This window comes from Oenanthe melanoleuca, chromosome 8 (genome assembly GCF_029582105.1).
Source record: "Oenanthe melanoleuca isolate GR-GAL-2019-014 chromosome 8, OMel1.0, whole genome shotgun sequence".
Taxonomy (NCBI): Eukaryota; Metazoa; Chordata; class Aves; order Passeriformes; family Muscicapidae; genus Oenanthe; species Oenanthe melanoleuca.
The window spans coordinates 13055459-13073601 of NC_079342.1; the positions used below are offsets into that span (position 1 = coordinate 13055459).

The 18143-nt window shown below is 39.3% G+C and overlaps 1 protein-coding gene across 1 annotated transcript in view; it reads left to right on the forward strand.

Moving 5' to 3' along the window:
- Window positions 1-18143, forward strand: part of COL24A1 (collagen type XXIV alpha 1 chain) — a 115170-nt gene that overhangs the window by 7948 nt on the left and 89079 nt on the right. The window contains exons 3-7 of the mRNA XM_056498154.1: window positions 3484-4766; window positions 10162-10215; window positions 13378-13431; window positions 15141-15194; window positions 15279-15332. Of these exons, the coding sequence (XP_056354129.1) occupies window positions 3484-4766; window positions 10162-10215; window positions 13378-13431; window positions 15141-15194; window positions 15279-15332 (1499 nt within the window). The remainder of the gene's footprint in view (window positions 1-3483; window positions 4767-10161; window positions 10216-13377; window positions 13432-15140; window positions 15195-15278; window positions 15333-18143) is intronic.

Here is an 18143-nt window from a genome sequence, read left to right on the forward strand (position 1 = left end):
CTGAGCAGTTACAATTTGGGGGACTAGTGGGTTTAACAAGCAGTAAGTGAAGACAGATGTTTTGCAGACATGGGTAAACAAAGAAAACTGACAACTGATAGGTAAAGCAAATAGTGGTTGTCATGCTGGGAGGAAGAATGAGAGAGTTGCCTGCTCCCAAAATCCTGTGTGCTGCCAAGAGCTTCTGAAAGCCTTAAAATAAAATAAAAATGCATGTTGGACCATAAGTGAAATGGCTGGCCAAAAAAATTTGGAACAGCCTTTTGGCTTGACAGTGGGTTAACAGGCTGCAAGTCAACAAGGAATAATTCCTTTATTTTTACTTTTTTGATGTCATTTTTCACACAGTATTTATTTTGTGTTTAGCTTTCTCAAGACCTGTCATTGTTTGCAGAAATCTATTGCAGGATAGAAAAAAAATAGTCTTATTCCTCATCATGCTCACTGATGATTTTTTTAAAATAACTTTCAAGTTTTTCAAATCAGAAGTGCCAAAAATTTGGCAATTTTGCTTGCAGTTTGCCATTTAGTAGTGACAGGATTGAATGTAATTTTTAAGCTATTTTAAACCAGTTTAAGCTTTTTATACTTTGGATAGATCACATGCATTACTATTTTAAATAAAAATATATAACTAAAATTTTTTTAAAATACAACTACTTGCCCAATATTTCAGGTTAGGATGTGATATTTAGGCAGAGCCTTAGGTTGGACTTAGCAGCTGTTCTGTTGTGCAGTCAGCTGGCCCAGGCAGTGCACAGAGCTGGAGCAGTGTGTTCTGCCTTGGGGCTGTTTGCATGTGTGAGACTGCATTGCCCAGAGCTCAGGACTGGGTTTCTTCCCAGCTCCCTTCTCAAGGGCAGTGCAAGCACAGCCTCCTCCTCCAGAGCCACGGGCAGGACAGGGTCCTGGGAAAGCGTGGTGCTTCATTAGCAGATGCACTCTGCTTTGGAGCTCTACCATAACCTAACCTCTGCTATCAGCCTGACAGATAAAAATACAGCCATAGTGAATTAATTGCTCTGAGGCAAAACATCTTGAGAAATTGGCATACACAGGACTCTGCAGAAATGCTCCCTCTCCATACCTCTGTCTGCACGGGCTACTCGCCAGGATAATCTTGGCCCGTCCGTGAATCTCCAGCATGGCTAGAAACACTACAAGGTGTGTAATTAATTTTCAACATGTACAGTGCATTCAGGTTGATGCTTTTGGTTCCAACTTCTAAATCACTCTCAAGGAAATCTCAGGCACTTCTCATAATTTACCACTGAAACTAAGCCAACATCTGTCTATTCTTAAAGTTTGCTATGAATGCATTCAGTAAACAGAGAAGGGGAAACTGGGAAAGGAGACCTTTTTTCCACTTAAAGAGTAAACATCCATTTGTTTCAGTGGCTCTTTTAATATAGCAGCAAATCCTTAACTTTTCTTCTTTATTCTAAATTTTTGTTGTGCCATATAACAGTTTTATTTACATAGTATAAGGGTGTCCATAGCAAAAGTAGCCCCAGCCAAATGCTGCAGAAAGTGCCTGTGTCTGTCCAGCCAGGCTTACTTGATCAGGGCAACTACTAGATATTTCAGGTAGTTTTTAATATAGGTGTTTCACTGAAGTTGTTCCAATGAGAGGTGGAGACAGATGATCTTGTATGCTGCTGTGCAATGCTGTTTATGAGAACTAGTCTTCAGTTTCCCTTGTGAAAAAAACCCTAAAAATTTACATTGGAGGGCCTTGAACTCATTTGTTCCTAACTCCTGCTGAGGTCAGGGTCGATGTTGAAATTACTTCAGGTTGTTGGGTCTTGCCCAGTTGGTCTTTGAAAATCTCCAAGAATGGAGGTTACCCAGTGTCTCTGCCTCCCAGTCCAGCATTTAACACTTCTGCAGTGAGAATTCTTTTTCTTTGCACAGAGCTGAAATTTCTTGTGCTGCAGCTTGTGCCTGTTACTCCTCAGCTTTTCTCTGTTTCCCCTGGGCCTCAGTTCAGATAATGGACAATTTTATTTAGATTCCCCCAAACTTTCCTGTCTCTAGGCCAAGCAAATATTGTTCCTTCAGCCTTTTCCCATATTGTACATTTTAGTTACTAACCTCATTCCATATTTCTGTGATTGCATTTTGATTCAAAATCTGCAGTATTCTGCACCTTTCACAAACACTCAGGCAGTTTTATCAATCAATCAATCAATCAATCAATGCCATAAATGATATTTATTTTGAGGTCCTGCAGAAAAGCTCCTGGGTATGTGTGGTTTAGCTCCTACTCAAGCCTTTATAGCATTTCAGCTGCTTCATAAGGGATGTAACAGTGTTTTTATATTTGGCCTGAAGAAAGATCTCTATGCTCTCCAACTCATCCAAATCTGATTCAGGCAATAAGAAATTAGTTGGGGTACCTTCAACTGTTGATTTACCTAAAGATGGCTTTGATTTCTTATCCCAGGACAGATATGATTTCAGTTTATTAGGGTGATAGATAATTGTGTTTGTACCCATTGGGTGAAGATATTTAGCCAGGTAAAAGATGGAGACACTGTACAGCCAGTCTAAGGAAAGGCTTAAAGAACATAGCTCATATTGAATGAGGAACTAGAGAATCCAACAGTGAATAAACCACTGGCCATTCTTCCCTGTGGGAAGATTTATCCAGATTTCTGTATGTCAAAGCCAAATCTATAGGACATCAATCAGTAGGACAGCTGGTTGCTCTGTCTCCTTAGTTCTGCTGCTGTGGAGTGCACTCTTAATTCAATGTCTTGTCACTGTAGCTGCAACCTTGTGCACCTCAGGGGGAGAGATGAGCCAGAAGACAGGGGCACTACACCTTGGCTCCTGACAATTTTCCTCTTTCCTTGCTCCTCACCACTTCCACTGCTCCAGAGTTCACCTTATCCATGGCTCTAACAAGTAAACTGTGTGGAAGGGAAGCAGGTAGTACTGTGCTATAAATAGCTTGTCCCTTCTTATAAACAAAGCAACTCTTGCCTCAGATGCTGTGATTTGAAATTCTCAGATATAGAGGAACAGCATGGATTTATTGAAGAAGGGTTTTTGCAGAAGAAAAGGTTAACTTAAAAAAAAGTAACGCTCTGCTCAAAGAGTAGACAGGATTAGCTGAATAAGTAAGGAACTAACTAAAGTGTATTATTCACTGATCACTGGAAAGTTTGAAGAGAGCAAATGAGGATTTTTCACTTTAATGAGTGAATAAACCTACAATGGGCATTTTGTGGGCCTTTCTGAGTATTTAGTTTGGTTGTTTTTTTTAAGATGGAAATTTTGCTCTGGCTTTAATTATTTGTTTGATGCATGTGAAAGATCAGTGCCTTCTGCTAGGGATTTGGTGACCTTACTGTGAGAAGTGTATATGCTCTGAGAGGTACAGATTTCTTAAAATGTTGTGTGTACATTTGTTTATATGGATCTGGATGTATGAGTTTGTAAATTAAATCAACAGTGTGCCTTTGTTTCTTTTTTCAGCAATAGATGTTCTTCATCAACTAGGCCTTGTGAAAGATGTCCAAGAGCCATCAGAGACAGCAGTGCCCTCAACATCCTCTCTGTTACCTCGGGGTGTTCGTCTCACTGCATCAGGAGTGGTGCTAAGTAATGATGCACACATTGAGTCCCCCCTCACTCAAGTCATACCATCAAATCTAGGGCATCCCTTCACCTTGTTGGTTGGGCTGTACTCCTACAGAGCCAGCAATGCTTTTCTTTTCAGTGTTAGGGACAAAGGCAGACTGCAGTTTGGTGTCCAGCTGCTCCCCAGAAAGGTAGCAGTGTACACTGGAGGGAAGCAGCCTGTGCACTTTGATTTTTGTGTTCATAATGAACAATGGCATTCATTTGCCATTGGCATTGGGGACAAGACTGTCTCAATGTTTGCTGAGTGTGGAAACAAGCACTACAGCACTGAAGTGCTTTCTGGAGTGGAGACACTTGGTTCAGAGGGTGTATTTACCCTGGGAAGGATGAACTCTCACTCTGCCAGCTTTGAAGGAGTTATCTGTCAGCTGGATGTCGTTCCCTCTGCAGAAGCCTCTGCCAACTACTGTAGACATGTGAGGCAGCAGTGTCGCCAGGCTGAGACCGACCGATCTCTGCCACGCGGGCTGGGTGCTTCTCCAGAGGTGGACACTGAGGAGCAAAACCAGGAAGATATATCAGCTTATAGATGGAAAGAAGTATCCAACATGCCTGTTACCAACGTTGCTCAGATTCACTTTCTACCAGACCACTTTGAGCTGAGAAACGCCTCTGCATGGGAGTTTGCAGAGACCAAACCTCTGTTGCTGGAAGCTTGGCCTCAAACAGAACTCAAGGAGAATATGGATCTGGCTATTCAGCAGCAGGAGACGAGCAGAAAAAGAAACATCACTAAAGCCCCTGCAGGATCATATCCAAATAGTTCAGCTAATGCCACAGAAGATGCAGGCAGACATAGTGAGCCTTCTCTGATCTCTCCTGTAAAACAGAGTAAAACTAAAAGCAAGGGAATGGAAAAAGCAAAACAGCATTTAGATGAACCAAACAAAAAGCAGCAAATCTTCAACACAACCCTGTACAGTTTGCCTGCTGAGCTCCCTCTGGATAATGAACTCCATCCGGGGCAGGAAGGTGCATTTGATGCTGCTGAGACTTATCATACAGAAAACAGTTATGAAAATGGTATTGATAATTATGCTTATGACTATGAAGATCTTGGCAAAATGTTTGAAAGGGGAAGTGTCAGAGGTCCAAAGGGGGAAACTGGACCTCCTGTAAGTTATCTTTATTACTCTTTTTACTATATTGCAGCAGCATACATTTAACAGAGGCTTTGAAAGAAACCTCTCCAAGCATGCCAAAGCTGTGACTGCAGTTTCTCCCAGCTGAATTGTACAAATGTTTGTGTGCCTTAAATATGTCTCTTTCTCACATGTGATTTAGTGTAAGTGTCATATACTTTTATTTACTGGAAGAATATAAAGACATCCAAGATACTCACATTCTGGTGAAGTGGTAGGCAACCCAGACTTCTTTAAAATTTGGAATGCAGCTGGATGTTTACAGAGACTGCTCACTTAATAAAATTTGCAAGCTAATTTAATGCAGTTCACAAATATAGGTGCTGGTTCATAAAAGGAACAACCAGGCTGCTTGGAAGACTGACATAGTTTTCTTAGTTGAGCAATGCTGTCAAAATTTATAGCTGTAGAAATAGACCAACTGCAGAAACTGGTCTGCAGTCATTCATAACCCAAGGTTATGTGGTCAAGTAAACCTGCATGGAAAATGGTTTTTAGACCAGTTTTACAAGATTTTGAGGTATTTTTTCAGTTCACAGGGTAGGTGATTTTTGATACAATTGCAAATGCACAGTAGTATTTTTAATATAAACTTATTTATCCTTTCTTATTGTGTTCACAAGGCTCATAAACTTTTTAATACATAAAAATATGCCCACAGGCTACAGACCAGAAAGAACATCAGTTCCTCTTGGCTTGGGAAATATGATAGATCGTGCTTCATGCTTGTGTGAGATTTTGGTTAAAAATTTTAAACCATAGCATGAAGTAAATAATTTCACTTGCTTTGTTGTTTGTTTTTGGTTTTGTACGTGTTCACCTGTGTGGTCATTACTGGAAGGCAATTTGATATGTGTTAAGCAGCTCCTAATATCTATTTGAATATGCCCGTAACTTTATTGTGTCTATTCTTTCAGCACTGAAATATTTTTTTCTTGAACTGGTTAACAACTAAGAGCCTATTCAAAAGTTCATCTTGTGAAAGTGGCAAAGATGACAGCTAACTTGAAGGGTTCAGAGGTGTCTGTGGTACAATCTTCAATGTCTGTCTTATAGACTGGGGATGGATGGAGAAGCTTGTCTTGCTCAGTAATGCAGAATTCCCCAGTGTAGTCTGTAGGGAGTATGGTGCATTTGTGCTGGGACATTTTGCTGGGTCAGGATTTAGATAACATGCCCAAGGTCTTAAAGATCTGTGGCAGAGCTGGGAAGTTAATGTAGACCTCTGTGGGCCTGAGGTTGGCTGAAGGGGCCAGCAGCACCTGCTGGAACAGAGGCAAAGCTAAAGCGCTGCTCTGCCAGAGAGGCTGCACCAAAGGGAGAGGAGGTCTCTGCATCAAACTAAGAACTGTGCTCTGTGGGGATTGTGTGGCTCAGTATCTGCTACTGAAGAGATGATCTTGGTTTGCTTTCTCAGTCTAGTCCTCCCATGAAGAGAAGTATTAATGCAGCTTTTATATGTGTGGCTCTAACACTTTACTACATAAGCACTCACGGAGTCTTTGCAGTGTGGAGACTAAAAAAAGCAACACTGAAGAACTTGAAAACTTCCCTTCCAGCAAAAAGTCCTGATGAGGCATGAAACCCCCTCTTTTTCCTTCTTTTACTATGTTGTGGTTGGTTTGAATCTTCTTTCAAGATTTGAACATAGAAGTTAATGTTCGTTCTATTGGAATTGACAGGCAAGAACTAGCTTTTGTGGTTCTTAAACTACTCAGCTTCTTTTAGCTTTTAATCATCTACCAGAACTGATTTTTGCCTTGTATAATTAGGCCTCTTATATTCCATGATCCCACAGCTGTGGAATTCACCCACCGCTGCAAAGCAGGGCTCCAGAATTCAGGCTTTCATTTATGGATAGGGTATAAAAAGGGAACAACTATTTCTTCAAAACTATTAGGACCCAGATTAAAATTCTAGCAGTTGCAAGGACCAAAACCACCCTAGAAAAATATGAAGTGAGTTTCAACTGAAATAGTAAGATTTCCTGAACTCTTCTTTGAAGGAAATGCTGCTCTGTTCATCTGATCAGCCACTCCTTTTTGGGATGCAGAGGGTGTTGGCAATCTGTAAAGAATACAAAAATAAATGTGGTATGTATTTTTAACTATTTAACTTTCAAGCTGATATTTTTCATTGCACAGTCCTCTAGTAGTTTGCAATAACATGGTGCATAGTCCCACACTGGTAAAAGGAGAGGCTGATGTGAGCTGGAGAGCTGATTTAAGTTACTTGCTGGTAGGTAATTGCATCTTCAGGCCTATCTGTACAGGTTGTAGCCTTCTAAAAGAAATGAACTAGGAATTAGTTCCCTCTGGAAAAGCTTTGTGGATTTTCAAGATACTCTGCCAGAAGGAGGAATGGTAGAAGACAAACAGTGGTGTTCCTTCTAGTTGGTAAAGAGAAGCAGTCTGGGATTGTTATCAGGAGGAATGGGAAATGGCAAGCCCAGCAATAAGCAGAATTGAGTCCTATTGCAGTCAAGAGGTGTGAGAGTAAGAACACTGAGAGAGCAGTTCAGGGATCCCAAATGTAGTGCTAAGTGGACAGCAGTAGCTTCCCTTTCACCTTTACCTTATTTCACTTATTTTTCTCTTAGCTAGACTTTCACAGTTCCACTCCTTGCGTTTTGCTTATTTCTCAGTTGAACAAAATTGCTTGTCAAGGCTCCCCCAGATCACAGGGGATATATTGGTCACTTAATCCCTTTCATGCATTTCCCTGCCCAGGCTGAGAAATCTCACTATCTGATGATTCACATAAAAGTCTAAATTCTTGCAGGTTTATTTTTAGTAGCAAATCGTAATGTTAAAAATTCACACATTTAATTTAATTCCCCTAGAACTGCTGTAGTTTCCCTGTCTTCTGCACAACAATATTGAAAAACTTTAATCCATAACCCAAAGCCATATATATATATATTCCTCTGATGTTGATGACATGGCTTTGACTGTTGTAGGAATTCTTGACAAAGGGAGACTTCCACAAATAAAAAGAAATGAGGGTAATCATACGGAGGTGACTGCCTGCTCTAGGACATTTGGAAAGAGAAATGTGCAGATTTTCTTGTTTCCAGTGAAATGTGAATGAAACAACAATTAAAGCAATAGGTGGACATTAAAATTTGGTAGGATCCTTGTTGCTCAATAGTTTAAGCAGATAAGCATTTAAGAAGGTAAACAAAGCACTCCAGGAGCACAAAGAATAATTCTGAGTGACAGGATCAGAATTCCACATGGTCTAAAACTGATGGGATTAAACTTAGTGCAGTAATACAGAAATTAAAAGTACAAATAGATTATGGGGGAGTGGCTGCTTGACAATCATGAGGATGATAGATTGCAGTAGAGAATAAAGACGTCTTTCTGCTGTGATGTTTGATTTTAAGCTAGCATCTCTAATATTTATACAAAGTAACTTCTTTTTTTGTTTGTTTTGTTTGATAGTGGTGGTTAAAGTGTCAAATGCTAAAAATCACATTAACATTTCTGATTGCTTCAGGTTTGTTTAATTACTGTTTCCAGTATTGGAAGAAAAGCTATTCAAACAAGTGACTTATTCCTTGGTTTAAGAGAGATCGGCTCACTCTCAGATGTTGATTTCTGTGGTTTACATGGATGCCTGAGAGGCTTAAGTAGCTTCCTAGCCAGTATAAAAATAGTCATACTGATTTGAAGTTGTAGTTGCTTTCCCAGATTGTAGAAATACATAGGACAGAATAAAGTGCAATTGCTAGCTGGAAAAGCATGTCCAGGAAGATTTAAGTGTGCTGTACTGGAATCTGCTCCCAGCAGAGATGTTGCCTGAGTTGAAGGGAGGAGTCTGTGATGGAGGATAAAGAGTAACATCCTCTGGCTAAGGAGAGTCCTTTAGTATTTAATCAAACACCTGGATGGCTGTGGCCAGCTGCTTATTATTGTGATCCAGAGACTTCATCTACATCAGTTGACTTTGTTTTATAATGCCCTGGGAAAGAGTTATTAATCGCTGTCTGCCTAGTGTGTATTTTGCTGCTTCTTTTAGGGGTTTCTGAGGGCTTGATTGTGATTAGATTTTTACCTTTTTTTGTGATTTTCTTTTTGTATGTAAAGAGATAGTTACTTTTGAATTAGAGTAATCAAAGAAAGCGTGGGTTGCATTTGGGTGTTTATTTGTTTTCTGTTGCAAGGAAAGCAGATAGTGTTTAAAAAAAATTAGGAGCCACATAGGGAAAAATGCTTTCACTGCCCTCATTGAATGAATCAGCAACAAAGATCAGAGATCTTAATACTCAGTAGATTTCTATTAGGAAAATGGTGGGGTTTAGCTTTTTATGTATTTTTTAGGAAATATCTGAAACAGGGATAGAGAAGAACACTTATCACAGAAGAATGCACACTGGTTGCAACCATTTCACTTAAAAAAAAAAAAAAAGTTTTCTTTTGTAGTCCCAGGATAGTTATCTAATCAAAAGGCATCTCTTAACTTACATTTTGAGAGGAGATATTGAAAACATACTGCTTCAGCAGGGCAGGGTGGGAGTTCTCTGTGCCCTTTCAAGTGCATTTTTGAACCTGGGCAAGAATGCCAGGTCAAGAGTTTTCCATGTGTCTCTCTGTTCCATTTCTTGTGCTATTAAACATGGGGTCTTTCTACTGCAGAAGAATGAGGATGTTAGTGAGCATTTATGCAGCCATAGTGAATAGAGAATGTTCTATGCTAAATGTGTGACATGTTATGGTTTGATCTAAAGACCAGGGCTGTTACACTGTCTAATATGGTGGCTAATAACCTAATTCATTTGCAAAAGATACGTTTGATCATATACTAGCATCATAAAAAGTCTGCATTATCTTTAAAGAGAATGATATTCATTATATAGAAGTGCAAATGTGCTACTAGTTATTCTTAGTAGAAGCTTTTAATAGGAAACTGAACAGTAATTTGTCCACATTTTTTCTCTATTTCACATTTGTCATTTCTGTGAAGTGGTATGATTTCTTCACAGTTACTTCAACCTTTCTAAAGTGTTTGGCATGCCAGCAAGCTTATGGAAAAGGTTTAATTATTCTCTATCCTTTGTTTAGAAATACATTGCACTTGCTTTCTTCATTGGGGTTTTTCTTCCTTTAGAAGCAATACACTTGAGTAGAAGTTACTATGCTGATTGTTAGCTCCAATTTCTCTGACACAAGATACTTTCTAAACAGAAATCTGATTTGTACTCAGATTAAAAACACACTCTGTTGTAGTTTCAGAATTGGTTTTCAAATTGAGGAGGTCAGCGTGAGCGCAGGGCTGTTAGTTAGCAAAACTGGTCTCATCTAGAGCTGTGATACCACCCTTGTGTCAGGTTTTAGCCTCAACTGCTTTGGTTTTCTGTCACCAGGGTCCTCCAGGTCCTCCAGGTTTACCTGGTCCTTCAGGGAAGAGAGGTCCTCGGGTGAGTAAAACAACTGTGTTCGTCTGCTCTCTAGGCAGGTCACCAATGATCAGACCAGAGTTTGCAAGGTTTTGTTATTCTCAGCTTTGTTCATATGCTTAGTGATTATAGAAGTGTATGCTTCTTAACATTTGGCAGATAGATTAATGCAAGACAAACTGTTTCTCCTGCTGTGAGCTTCCAGTGTAGTTAATTCCATCTATGGGTGCACACATTGTTATATTTGTACCTGGCTTTTGCTGCTCCCAATATGAACTCGCAGTTTTTCCACGCTGCTCCCATCTGCTGCAATCTAAGGTCACACTCATTTGTTTTTGGAGTGAGGGGGAGTGAGCAATGCAGGCCACAGCCTCTGAGGAGCAGGTGCAGGATATAAAATTAACCACTGCAAGACAGAGTGGGGGGGAAAAGGTAATCCCAAAAATCTCTTTTAGTCTGTTGAGCTCCAGCAGCTTGATCTCAGGTTGATATCAGGGTGCTTTGCTAAAGACCTGAGTGCCAGAAGGAGATGGTTTATTTGATGTGAGTGGGTGCAGCCCAGCAGGAGCAGGGACAGAGCCTTGCCCTGTGCTGGGCTTTGCCACAGTGGCTGTGCCACAACAGATTTGTGACATGGCAAAGGAGGGGAGCCTGGCTTAGTGCAATGCACAAATCCACTGTTGAGCAGCCCTGGGGTCATGGTTGATCAGGGAGGTTTGAGGGGAAGGCAGGTGGAGGTTGTGTTGTGTGGGTGATCTCAGGCCGTGGGAGCTGGGGTGTGAGTGCCTGTGGCTGGAGTGCCCTCATCAAGGCAGATGGAATGTGGGGGATCAGGGACTAGTTTATACTGGGGCTCAGCAGATGGGGGGAGGAGTTTGGATTCAGCCTTTGAGGAACTTTTATGCTGCTCAATAGCCTGTTGAAAGCCAGCACAGCACAGCATGTTCTAAACTGGCCCTGATGGGAAGGAGGTGCACTGGTCAAAGAGGCCAAAAACCAAACTGATGCTCTAGAGCATTTTTGAGGCAAGGGAGTAGAAGAGACACATTTTAAAGTATAAAATGAAAAGCATTCCTTCAAAGTCATCTCTCCATGACTTCTCAGATCCTTCCATGCAAGAGCTGACAGTTCTTACAACTCAGCTTTTTTTGTGTTGCACACTGCCTATAGTAAGGGTATATCTGTCATGAGAGGCAGGATCTCACATATCCAAGTAGATCCTCACAATTGGGAAGTTTTCTTTCTTTTAGAGGAGGTGTTCATATGTTTAAAACCATGCGTGTTGGTGAGACTGCCCTTGCCCAGCTGCAATTTATTTGGGATTTTTTTTCTGAAGGTCTTTTTGCAGGTATAGAGTACTTAAAAGCACAGTACTCTGTGTGAGTTCTCTGGATTAATTATTATGTAGGATATGCTTTCCCATATGAAGAGACAGCTTACAGCAAAGTGCCTGGAAAAGTATGAAAATGGCTGAGATGAATATTTGCCAGTAGTTCTGAGTTCAAAATATCTTTATATGGGCCAAGCAAGTCTATAAAACTATTTGATAAACCCCTCCCGCCCTGTTTTGAAATGTCAGTGTTCTTTATTTTGTATAATACTGATGAATTCAGGCAGGTGCAGCTAGTGATGATGTATGTTATGACAGGAGTTTGTGAGCCAAAAAGCCTGTGAGAACTTTGTTGACTCAAAGTTAATTTCCTCATCTAGCAGCCTGCCCTGTGATTTCTGTTTTCCTTCACATGAGCTGCCATTTGTGATCCTGAAATGTGGCTCAAGGTGCCAGAGGGAACCAGCAGAGTGCAGAGCTGCATTGCCTGGGCCTTCAGCACAATGTGTGTCCAAAGCTGATCCTGACAGAGATCCTCATGTCTGGGGACTTGGGGCACGTGTCATTCATGGGTAGAGATTTCCACTGAAAGCTGATTTTGATCCCTGCAATTCTGTGGTAAAGCAGCCACATCTGACAGTGTTCTGTAAGTGTCTTGGCTTGTTCCAAGTTTCTTGATAGTGAAGTTTCAGCAGTTTCAGAATTAGTGATGACATAAAACTCCTCTGATTGCTCATTCCATGAGAATACTTTTGCACTTCTCTATTCTGTGCCCCATGACAGTCACACTGCAGGCAGCAAAGTAGGAGCCACTGTGGCACTGCGGCTCTCTTGGCACTTTCTGTTTGTTTCCTTTCTCCTAAATCCCCGAGAGTGCCTCCAAAGTTGTCAGTGTGCAAATTAATCTCTCAAACAGCACAGGAGATTAGCATTTCTGTGGAGTTATGTCAACATTGTCATTAGTGATAGGCAGCACTTAAGAGATGCAGCTTTCAGTGTCACTGCAAGGTGTAATTGGTAAATGCAATCTCGTGTGGCAGAAAGACGAACACTGAATGTACAGGAAAGCTCAAAAATATTCTTTTTTTATTTGATATTTGGATTTTGAAAGAATTTTGGCCTTAGTGAATTCAACAGAAGCTTTGTTGCCAGTTGATCAGGGACAGATTTTCACCAGTTTGGTCCTTCAGTACATGGAAGATGAACAGCTGCTGACAGCCATTGCAACAAATACTTTCTCTAATGTGCCATTTTTCAAGGAGTGAAGATTGCTGAATGTCTTGCAGGAACTAATACTGGAAGACATAGCCTGTTCCAGGAACAGAATAAGCTATCAAGACTGAGTTGAATTATTTTAGCAGCAAGTCCATTTTCTACACTAGGAGAATCAGGAGAATCTGTGATTTATTTTTTTTTTTTTTTTTTAATTTTTAAAGAAGGTAGGATACCTTGTTTTGAGACAGCTTTTAAGTCATCAATAACTCATCCACTTCCTTCCCTTTGCAGTGTATAGCTGGGTACCTCAAGATGTGGTTTTACTGATTCTATTCCATGCCTTGAAGTGTGGTAGCTGGAGAGCAACATTGCAGTGACTATGCCAAACACCTTCAAGAATTTTCTGGGAAGACAATAGAAACAGATTTGTAAAAGAAAAGAGGGTACTCACCTTCACTTTTAATTTTTAGGAAGATGTGTATGCTTTATTTCTTGTGAATCCTTTGAAAATCCAAACCAGTGATTCTAAAAGCAGGAAAGGTGCATAAAATTATTCTCAAACCATTCACATTTGTTCAGTGGTGTACTGAATAATCCAATTTGTTGTTTTCCTTCATTTGTTTGGGTTTTTTTAATAGGGTGTTCCAGGACCCCATGGTAACCCAGGTTTGCCAGGATTGCCAGGTCCCAAGGTGAGTTTACTTATCCATGGTGCCATGTAAATACATGAACTTTGTCATGAATTTTTGGAAACCCCAGAACTGTTTCCTATAATAGAAGTAATTTGCCTTCTTTCATTTACAGGTGGAGACTGCTACTGTAAATAGATTTTGATTAAATGTAATCAATCAAATTGAACTTCATATCAAAACAAAATAACAGATAATTCAGTGGAAAGAAAATCATCTATGTGTGCAGAATGATGACTTGGAAATGGTTATCTTTGCAAGTAATCTGTACTTCCCAAAATAGTTCCTATCAATCAGCTCAGCCTCTGATAAACTGAGGTTTAAATGCTTAATTGCTGAATACTTTTGCTTTGCTTAAAAAAAAAGGAAAAATGTAGACTTTCAGTCCCTATAAATTGTTATTTTATTGTCCATGTCCAACCTTTGATATTGAAATATCCTAATAACTAAGACATTATTATTTATTAGCATGCAAGAATAATTTTCTGAAGATTTATGGAAGTGATATTTAAAGGAAAAGAAAAAATAGAGGACTGGAAGCTCAAATACCACCTTCAGTCTTGTGTAACACAGGCTCTTTAAATAGGTTTGACAGATTTGTGCAGTTGCAGAATGCCTTCAACTCATATTTAGTTTGAACAATTTGATAGATCTGTTAGGAAAAAGGCAGAACCATGATTTGTTTAGTATGATTCCTAATTGCAGGAATCTGACATGTCATGACAGGTGCTAAAGTATGCTTGAGGACATAAAAGGAAGTTTAATAAAGCTTTCAGTGCCAAGTGCTGTAAAACCAAGTGACTCTGGGTTTTGTGTGTGTTTTTGTTTTTATCTAGTTTTATAGGGACTGTTTAAGATTCATAATTAATATTTACTATATTTATGCTGACTGTAATACATTGCTAGGAAAATAATTAATTGTAAGCAATGGCTCCTAGATTTTGTTTTATAGTTTATTTTCTCCCTCCACTGGATGATAATTTTAATCAGTTCTGTAGCTCTGTCCATGAGTTTAAGAATAGAAGGAATTGTACATATGTGTATGTACCTATATATGATCTTTAAATATAAATAAATATATATTACTAGGTGCTTAGTGATCTCTTTAATTTCTGTTAGATTATAAATTATCCTTTCAGTACAATTATATTCTGAAGTGGTTTTCTCGAAATAAAAGTAAACCAGATGCTCCTGAAGTTTTGGCTATGAAGATCCAGTTGACCACACTGGAACAAACACACTCTTGTTTGGTATCAAAACATGGCAGATGAGTTGCAAGAATTTTCTAGCAGTAAATGAAGGCAGAACTTTATTCTGTTTTTAAGATGTATAAATTTTTCTCTTCTGTGCTGAAGGATCCTTTATGCAGTTGCTTCTGAAACATGGCACAACATCAATGTCCTTCAGCAAAGTGTCCAGCCCTGAGTGAGGGCCACCAGTTCCAACCAATATCCAATCCCTCAGCATTCAGTTCCTGATAAACTTTTGGGGTTGTTTTCAATTTGGACAATGTTAATCTCATTTCAGTGTGAACCTGCACTATTGTTTTTTCCTAGTTCTTTACTGAAAAAGTTGTGAGAAAAATCTCTATAATAGGAAATACATTTACATTTTTTCTCCTCTTGCTGCAACAGTTGAGAATACTTATTTTAACATATATTATTAGAAATTCTCTCCCAATTGTATTATTTAGCTTAATTTCTCTGCAACAGGGCCCTAAAGGAGACCCAGGATTCTCTCCAGGACGGGCACAACATGGAGAAAAGGTATTGTTTTCTTAATTACAGAAAAATGTTTTGGGCTGTGTTCCAGTGAAATCCATATTGATTCTGGATGTTTTTGTTGTATAGGGTGATCCAGGCCCCATGGGCTTCCCAGGCCCCCCTGGCATCAAAGGCCAGAAGGTAAGGTTCTGTTCCCATTGCCATGGAACTCCCCCTGGCTCAAATCAGTGCCCACCAGGTGATGTCTGATGGTCAAGAGCTGGTGATAGGAGAACTTTAGGCTTGCTGTTGGATTGTGTCTACTGTGCTAGACCTCACCTTACAGCTAAATTGAGCAAGATCAATTATGTGGAGAATCATGCTCACTGGATCACTGGAAATGTTCACTCTCTGTCTCCATCTTGTCCACATCAGACACTAACTTGCACCAAGTTTGAGACAAAATCCAGGTCAAGCAGAATTTAAGAACACTGGTTTTTGAACAGCACTACACCCATAAGCAGTTAAAATATTTCATACTTATTTTTCAGTGGCAAGCTCACAAATTATTGTGTTTTAAATAATTGATCCTTAAATATTGCTCTTGGGTATTTGTGAATAGATAAACATGCTGTTAGCTCATTGTGATCTCAGAAATTATTTTCAAAGGAGTGTGAGCAACGTAGCTGTACAGTAAACCAGTTACAAGAAAGGAACTGCAGATTTTTCTGCTTTGTACTCCAGCACTGCTGAGAAATTATTGTATACTTATATGTATTAAGTTAAAATATTAAAAAACGAATTATACAAATACGTAAAATAACATCTTGTTAGTTACTATGAATTTATATATATATATATTTTAATAATTTCAAAAGCAGCATACCTATGGTAGAACCAGCATTATGCTATTAAGTGTCAGCTTTATGCTACTGAGTATCTCCTAGTACTGCTTCTACAGGATCCAATTTTCCTCGAGCAGAAGGAAACTCCAGTCCTGTGAGAGAAAAGTGGAATTTCCATTCCTTGGGATATTTGGGCTGAGTTGCTAGGTGAAATCTTAGTTGTGGAATAAAGATCAGCTAACTAGAGAGAATGGAACTATAAAGGAAAAATAAAACAAAGCCATTCTCTGATGAAGCATTTTCCCAGACTGGAGGCAGAATGGTGGCATTGTGGAGCTAAGGAGCACTGTGAGGACTCTGACAGCACAGGGAGCCCATTTATTTGCCACACTTACCTTCTCTCTGTGGCTGATGGTTGTAGCATTAGTCATAACACTTTGCCTACTGATTTTTACAGGTTTCAGGGATCTGGCACTCTAGTGTAGTTGCCAATGTTGTGCTAGATGCTGATTACAAATACCTAGAAGTTCTGGAAAAGCACAGTGGGTAGCAGTCAAATGGAGGCTTAGCCTAAATAATCCCTGCTGTCAAATAGAGACTGCTGTACACAGACTTCACTCAGTCTGGGTCCCACTGTGCTGCACATGGTAGAACTCAGACACTTAAACTTGCTACATTTTAGTTGGCAGTAAATATTTTTTGTCTGTCACGCAGACTGAATTATTCTTACAACTTGCTGTGTTTTTGAAATGTGCTTGAAGTTTGCAATTGGGAGCTTCGAACCATTCTGTTCCACATTGAGCTCTTAAGTCAGAGAATTAATCTTTATTAGAATTGTGAAGGTAATTAATTTTTCCAACTGGTGCATGTGAACTTGTATTCTTATTCTTAATTTTCATCTTAGCTCAGAGTAATGTGCATCTTAATTATATGGGTATGCTCAAGAATACAAACTCAAGCTAATAAAAAACCAAGAATTTTAAGAGGATTAGCTAAATCACAGGGAAAGAAACCTGTGTGTGAAAACTGTCTCTTTGGAATGGTACTCATTTTTGCATGGTTTAGTTCCATTCTCAAGCAGCACTGAGAGAGTTAGAATGAATTAAGGCAATGTTAACTCTGAATAAAAATATGGACATACTATTCTAAAATATCAGTTCAGAGCAGTTTTCGTCTGACAGAAGTAAAATGCTGTTGTATGGTAATACACACAGCAAAAATCAGTCCTTCACCTAATTTTTTTGTGCCTTTGAGTCTGTTAATATAGGTGTTAATCAGCTGAAATGACCCATTCTGAAAAAATTGTGATAAACTTCTCTTTGAGCACTTCTGTATAAAGTTTTCCTTTTTTTCTAGAACAAAATTAAGGAACTACTGAAGGGTCTCTTCTAGCTACTTCAGTTGATTATTTAAATATAGAAATAAAATTCTGTAATGGATAGAATTTGTGAGATAAAGGATTGGCTGGGACTGTAAAAATTGTAGTTTCCTGAGGCATACTTCAGAAGCTCAAGAGGATTTACTGGATTATGCCAAAATTTTCACCAAGGAAAATAATTTTATCTTTTAATTTTGTATATGATAATTAATTAATTTTGTATGTGATAAACTAATTTAATGCAGCAATGTTGTGGTCACACAAAAGCTTATCCAAAACTTTGGAATACCTGACCTGTTGAAATCAGTTGCAGAATTTTTTTTATTACAGTGAGTCTCAAGTCTCTACTGACTGATGAGTATCATCATGCTGCAAGGCACACAGATGTTTCACATCAGCCAAGACACTCCTGCTGCTCAGTCAATGTCTTTGAGTCCAAGTTTATGATAGATTTCTATCCAGAATAAGGAGTGCTTTGCTCTTTTGTCTTTTAAGCTGTAGCTTTTGGACTTGTGTATTCCCAGTATCTCTTGCAAGGGGTGTGGAGACCAGACACTTGGCTTCTGCATCAGTCGTGCAAGGCAAGCATCCCTTTTAGGCCAGCTTGTCTGGATATGTTCAGTCCAGAGTAAAGATGTTCAAGAAGGTGGTTCCTCTTTCAAGTCTACTGATGGAGAAGGCAGACTCCAGCTCTATTTTAATTCTTATTTTTCTTTAAGAGCTAAAATATGCTTGAAATGGTTGATGCACAGGGAGCGAAGTTCAGACATTTAATCTCTTCCTGTGGTT